At 56.7% G+C, this 6,522-nt stretch overlaps 2 protein-coding genes across 4 annotated transcripts in view; one reads left to right on the top strand and one right to left on the bottom strand.

Moving 5' to 3' along the window:
* PEX11A (peroxisomal biogenesis factor 11 alpha) overlaps positions 1 to 6,522 on the top strand; it is an 80,425-nt gene that overhangs the window by 26,496 nt on the left and 47,407 nt on the right. Inside the window, exon 8 of one of the 3 annotated variants that reach the window (XR_001360429.1) lies at positions 266 to 344. Coding sequence is in view for 1 of the 3 variants with exons in the window: in XM_014532488.1 (XP_014387974.1) it covers positions 266 to 411 (146 nt within the window). In the remaining 2 variants the exon portion in view is untranslated. Of the gene's footprint in view, positions 1 to 265; positions 412 to 6,522 lie in introns of those variants that run through there. The other 2 variants (XM_014532488.1, XM_014532491.1) reach the window with 2 other exon arrangements.
* Positions 2,807 to 6,522, bottom strand: part of WDR93 (WD repeat domain 93) — a 24,702-nt gene continuing 20,986 nt past the window's right edge. The window contains exon 14 of the mRNA XM_005885195.2: positions 2,807 to 3,237. Coding sequence (XP_005885257.2) covers positions 3,141 to 3,237 — 97 coding nt within the window. The 3' untranslated portion in view covers positions 2,807 to 3,140. The remainder of the gene's footprint in view (positions 3,238 to 6,522) is intronic.

A 6,522-nucleotide genomic window follows, 5' to 3' on the forward strand; every position in this document is an offset into this window, starting at 1 on the left:
CCCACCCCTGTCACTCTCCCCTCCCAGGACCCTAAGCTGGGGGGATGGGACATCGTTTTCTCCAGGATCCTACCCGGTTTAGAAAGTCTATTTGCATGGCAAAGGCCCCGCAGGGTGGGAGGGGGAATTAAAGTTATTAGCAAGTCTTTTCACAGATAAGTGGGGCTTGTTGGCCGGCCCCTCCCCCGCGGAGGGCCTCTGCTGCCTCTCAGAGCTGGGGGCCTCCCGCCGTTTATTAGCGCCTGAGTGTGGTTCTCATTAACAGGGCTCTGCTAATTAGACGGAGGGCAGGAGATGAGACGGGATCACCTCCCACCGCTTGTCGTCCCCACCCCTTCCTGGGCCAGCCGCACGGAACCTGCGGAAGCCCTGATGCCTGTTCAGAAAGAGGAGACAGACGCCAGTGCCCAGGTAGGTGAGCCGTGCCCACCCAGAGGGACAGGACGGTCACCAGCACCCAGGTAGGTGAGCCGTTGTCGCATGCTCTCATTTCTCAGCTAATCTGTGAGGTGAGCCCTAGCTAAAGGGTAGCAAAGTGCAGTAAGGAAGCCCTGGCCAGTTTGGCTCAGTGGATAGAGCATTGGCCTGCAGACTGAAGGGTCCCAGGTTCGATTCCAGTCAAGGGCACATGCCCGGGTTGTGGGCTGGATCCCCAGTAGGGGGGGGTCAGGAGGCAGCCAATCAGTGATTCTCTCTCATCATTGATGTTTCTATCTCTCTCTCCCTTCCTCCCGGAAATCAATAAAAATATGTATTTTTAAAAAGTGCTGTAAAGAAGAGGCTGATACCGTGTTCATACAGATGTTCAGTGGTGGCCCTGGGATTGGGCCCCAGATGTGACTCCAGAGCCTGTGATTACTCACAGGTGCGCTGCCTCTGTGATAGCTGAGAGCTGGCTGGCGGCTCACCTCACCCGGGGCCCTGGGCAGGGTGCCCTGGTCTGGATGGTGGGAAAGAGAGCGACAGCATCAGCACAGGGTGCCGCCGGGCCGGGCTGACCCTGGTCACCTCGTCACAGCACTTGCACAGCCTGACAGGTTCGAACTCACGTGATGGAGAAGCGAACGTTGGTAGGCCAGTGACTGTGGGCCTGGCGCTGTGCGTCAGATCTGAAATCCACCATCTGATTTCAAGTCATTTGAGCCTCAGAGCCGGGGGAGGCAGGTGGTGTGCGCTATTTCACAGATCGGGATGAGGAAGGTTAAGGAATTTTTCACGAAACCAGTATATGGCGTTTGGGGTGGGGAGGAGGATGGGAGGTAGGTGACCAATCCGGTCTTCGGCACAGCCCTGGCAGGCAAGTGCGCGTGCGTGTGTGTGCATGCGTGTGTGCATGCGTGTGTCTCGGGTGTAAAATAAAGCTCCTCGTGCACGTGGGCAGGAAACGTGCGTCTGCGTGTCGACCACAGGTTCCTGCTGGGACAGCTGTGCCGTGTAGATGCTGGTGCTGGATGGGCCAGTGTTGCTGTTTGTTTAAAATATGTTTTGATTGATTTCAGGGAGGAGGGGAGAGGGGGAGAGAGATAGAAACATCAGTGATGAGAGAGAATCATTGACCGGCTCCCACATTGGGGTCTGAGCCCGCAATCCGGGCATGTGCCCTTGACCGAGTGACCTCCTGGTTCAGAGGTCGACGCTCAACCACTGCGCCACACCGGCCGGGTGGGCCAGTGTTCTAAGGAGGGGCAGCTAAGCCGATCCTACTCAAGGACATACCAGGGTCACACCATGAACCTGGTTGGGGTGCAGAGGAAGAGGAGCATCCAGCATCGTGGGGAGGTGTCCCGCCAACAAGGAGCAAGTGTGTGACCCAGGGGAGGAGGGAGGTGGGGATACATAAGAAGTTGCCGTCACGCTCTGGCCAGTGTGGTACAGTGGGTTGAGCGTCATCCCATGCACCGAAAGGTCGCCGGTTCAATTCCTCGTCAGGGCACAAGTTTCAGACTCCATCCCTGGTCAGGGTGCGTGCAAGAGGCAACCAATGGATGTTCCTCTCTCATATTGATGTTTCTCTCTCTCTCTCTCTCCCCCTCTCCTTTTCCTTCTCCCTCTCCCTCTCTCTCTCAAAATCAATAAGAACATATATATATATATTTTTTAAATCCTGCTTGCTATAGCCGGTTTTGCTCAGTGGATAGAGCATCATCCTGTGGACTGACGGGTCCCAGGTTCGATTCTGATCAAGGAAACATGCCCAGGTTGTGGGCTCGATCCCAGTGGGGGGCGTGCAGGAGGCAGCCGATCGGTGATTCTCTCTCATCATTGATGTTTCTATCGCTCTCTTCCTTCCTCTCTAACATCAATAAAAATATATTTAACAAAACAAAACAAAAAACCTGCTTGCCGTCTGTGGGCAGATTATCATGGACATCAATGAGAATATATTTAAAAAACAATTAATAAAAACCTGCTTGCCGTCTGTGGGCAGATTATCATGGAGACGGGACTCCGGAACCCCTGCAGTTCTCAAAGGCACCACACGGTGTCCTCAGAGAGGCGGGCGTAGCCCTTTAGCTGCGGACACCATCCAGTTTTCCTGGGAAGGCAGTTTCTTAGAGAAGAGAAAGGTGCCCCTCTGCCCCTCTCCTGGGCCCCCCGGGTTCCTGGGCCAGCAGGCGAGGGGCAGCATGGCCCGGTCCCCGCCTGCCACCTCGCCTGGCTCCTCTGCCTCTCGCGTCTGTGTGAGCTCAGGCAGTCACTCCCCACTCTGAGCCCGAGCCTCCCCAGGCCGGTTCCATGCCGTTATGAGGCAGCACCGTGGGACGAGAAGCGGGTGGAGAAGAGGGGGGCCACACCGCAGCTGGGGCGGGAGTGGCTGTCCGTCGGGCAGGGGTCCTCACAGGCCTGGGCCCCGCTTGGCCGGGCCTGGGTGGGAGCAGAGGGCTACACCCCACACCACCCTGGAAGCTGAAACAATATCACAATTTATTTGGGTGACACAGCTGCCTGCCCGCCCGAGGGCTTTGACAGTCGGCATCGTGACTGAAACCCCCCAAAATAGTCCCTCTCCCCCTGCTGGCTCTGCGGGGGTCCCAGGCCGCAAGTCCAGGCCCCTGGGCCCTTTGTCGCCGTGTCTCTTCACCTCGGGGCCTCCGGGCTGCCTGCTGCCGACACCTCCCCGGGAGCCGGCCGTGGCCCGGTCACTTCCTGATGCTCTCTCTCTGCAGAAACAGCGAGTACCGCCGCAGCCGGGTCCAGTGCTCCTTCTCCTTCACCTTGTTCTCCAGCTTCTGAAACCTGGGGGTGGAGATGAGAAGGGCGTGCTTTGTGCCGCGCCCCCAGCCGGCCCGGGTCCCCAGGGCCGGCCTGACCACCCTGTGCCAGCGTCAGGAACGCTCCATGGCACACGGCTGCCTCGTCTCTGTGCCCTCGGGACTCGGCCTGGTGCACGGTGGGCACCCGAAACTCCTTTTAAAAAATATATATTTTTATTGATTTCAGAGAGGAAGGGAGGACAGAGGTAGGAACATCAATGATGAGAAAGAAGCGTTGATCGGTCGCCTCCTGCACGCCCCACACTGGAGATCGAGCCTGCAACCTGGGCATGTGCCCTTGACCAGGAATCGAACTGTGACCTCCTGGGTCATAGGTCGATGCTCAACCACTGAGCCACGCCGGCCGGGCAAACCGGACACACCTTTGGGGGAATGAGGGTGACATGGCAGAGCGTGAGGTGGACCGTGATCGGCGGCACAGCGAACTCAGGAACAGGTCTGTGAGCGCGGGCCCGCGTTGCACACACCGGGATGCCAGCACGCCGTTTCATAAGCGTTTCTTGAGCATCTGCCAGTGGCAGGCACTGGTGCAAGTGTCGGGCAGGCCAGAGTGACCACACAGCACGTCCCTGTCCCCAGGGAGTGGGGGCGACAGAGTGAGAGAGCACTGTGACAGGAGGCATCTGAGCGCCACAGAGGTCACGCACGCGCAGAGAGGAGGAAGGGACCACCGCCTGGGGTGCTCCCAGGAGATGACGGGTTTGAGTAGGGGTTTTCAAAAAGTAAGGGTGGGTTGGTTTTGGATTTTTTTTTCACATTTTTAAAATATATTTTTATTGATTTCAGAGAGGAAGGGAGAGGGAGAGAGAGATACATCAACGATGAGAGAGAATCATTCATCGGCTGCCTCCTGCACACCCCCTACTGGGGATCGAGCCTGCAACCTGGGCATGTGCCCTGACCAGGAATTGAATGTGGGACCGTTCCGTCCTCAGGCCGAGGCTCTATCCACTGAGCCACACCGGCTGGGGCTTTAGTGTTTTGTTTTAATAACAAAGGAGTGCATGTTCACGTTCACTTCAAGTGCACGGGACGCCTGCAGTCCCTTGCAAAGCCTTTGACTTCCAGGGGCCTGCCTGACTGCACGTTGGGGGCTGTGTGTCTGTCGGGGATTTTCCAGGGAGCCGTCCCTTTGTTTCTCAAGGAAGACAAAGGAAAGGTAGGCTGGGCGCACCCTTTCCTCCCCAAGGATAGTAACAGAGGCGGTCGGCACACCCTCCCTTCCCCTCCTCCTCCAGCCTCGAGGGAAATGTCACCCAGTGTCCACACAGGGCCTGCCCAGCCCCTCGCCAGGGGAGCCCTGTGCCCTGTGAGCCCCGGCTCTGTGGGGTCACCCAGAAGCCCACTAATGGCAGAAAGATGGGTGGGCGGAACCTGGCCCGGGCTTGGCCTGTATTCTGTAACCCACGGGGATTAAAGGGAGAGGGACAGACTGTTTCTGTCTGCTTCCTGGTGTCCAGAAATTTCTGTGGTCAAATGTTTGGCCCAGTCAGAGATGGCAGACACTAGAACAGATGGGGAGGGGAACCAGATGGAAATGGTGCCCCTGAGGCCCCGGCTGGATGGGGCAGAGGCCAGGCCGGGGGCGCAGCGGGAGGGGGTGGGCACCCTTGGGAGCACTGGCCCCCTTTCAGGGCCCCGAAGGCGGGCTTCAGTTCACCCTGCTGCTTGCGACAGCCGCAGGGCGGATTTTGTAAAAGCAATTTGGACAGACCATGACAGGCCTGAAACTTTGACTCTATTGCCTCACCAACCCATTGCCTTCAAGTTTCACCTAGATTTGGGGCCAATGGAAACTTCCAGACACCAGCTATAAATAGAAAGAAAAAATAAGATGGGATTAAAGCCTTTAGATGTACATGGATGTGTGTGGTAAACGGCGAGCGTAACATGTTAACGACAGATCTAGGCTGTGAGTATGCGGGTGTTCGTGGAAATTTTTTTTCAAAGCTGCTGTGTGTTTGAAAGTTTTCGTGATAAAATGGGGTGGGAAAGCCCCCCGATATCTAACTCCGAGCAAACGGAACAGGAAAGCCTTCTTTAAATCATGGTGTTACCCAGTGGATCACTGGGACCCAGATCACAACATGGGTGTGACTGGAACCCCGTGATTAGGTCCAAGGAAAGGTTCCTTCAAGCGGGGTTGCCACAGCCACACAGTACGCCCCCTCCCAGCTCCTGCCGGGTCCCTGGACCTGGGAGCACTCCCCTAAGTTCCCACTGCGTGGCTAGCCCCAAGCCATGCCCCTGGCCCCCAGGGCCCCGCTGCCCCGACCCTTTTCCCTGCAGAATGTTCTGGGAGGCCGTCTCCTCCACCCACTCAGCACTGTGGGGCATTCCGGGGTGCAGGGGTGGTGTCCGACCTCCATGTGAGGGGCAGACAAGCACTCTGGGTAAATCTTTAATCAGGGGAAACGTCGCTGTCCCTCTCTTCACTGTTCTCTTTGCCCAAGACCCTTTGGCCATATTCCTCCCCTGATGAGCCCCATGCTTCCCTCCAGGAGATACTGAAAGCCACCTAAGCCACCCACCACAGCCCAGGGAGGAGCGGCGGTCAGGAGGAGGCGCTGCGGCGCCCCCCGGTGGTGATGTGTAGAATTTCCTTGGCGTGAACTTAGATTAACGCAGAGAACCATAATCATCAATGGCTTGTATCTACCGTTTATTGAGCTACCACCCTGTGCCTAGCGCTCTGCATGTATTTTTAAAAATATATTTTTATTGACTTCAGAGAGGAAGGGAGAGGGAGAGATAGAAACATCAATGATGAGAGAATCATTGATTGGCTGCTTCCTGCATGCCCCCTATTGGGGATCAAGCCTGCAACCCAGGCATGTGCCCTTGACCAGAATCGAACGCGGGACCCTTCAGTCCGCAGGCCGACGCTCTATCCACTGAGCAAACCAGCCAGGGCGCCCTCTGCGTGTATAAAGCCTGAAGCTCAGGCATCATCAAAACGTCCAGAACACAGCCTAGCACAGTGGTTGGCAAACTGCAGCTCGCGAGCCACATGCGGCTCTTTGGCCCCTTGAGTGTGGCTCTTCCACAAAATACCACGTGCGGGCGCGCACGTACAGTGCGATTGAAACTTCGTGGCCCACGCGCAGAAGTCGGACGAACACAAGTATACAAGATGAGTGTGGATGGGAGAGTTGGAAGGGGTCAACCTCAGCGAACATACCTCAATCAGATTGAGGACATTTTTAGCAAAGGCCAGCTTAGGAGTACCCTAATTAAGTTAATAACA

Source organism: Myotis brandtii, unplaced genomic scaffold (assembly GCF_000412655.1).
Source record: "Myotis brandtii unplaced genomic scaffold, ASM41265v1 scaffold897, whole genome shotgun sequence".
In the NCBI taxonomy this organism is placed as follows: Eukaryota; Metazoa; Chordata; class Mammalia; order Chiroptera; family Vespertilionidae; genus Myotis; species Myotis brandtii.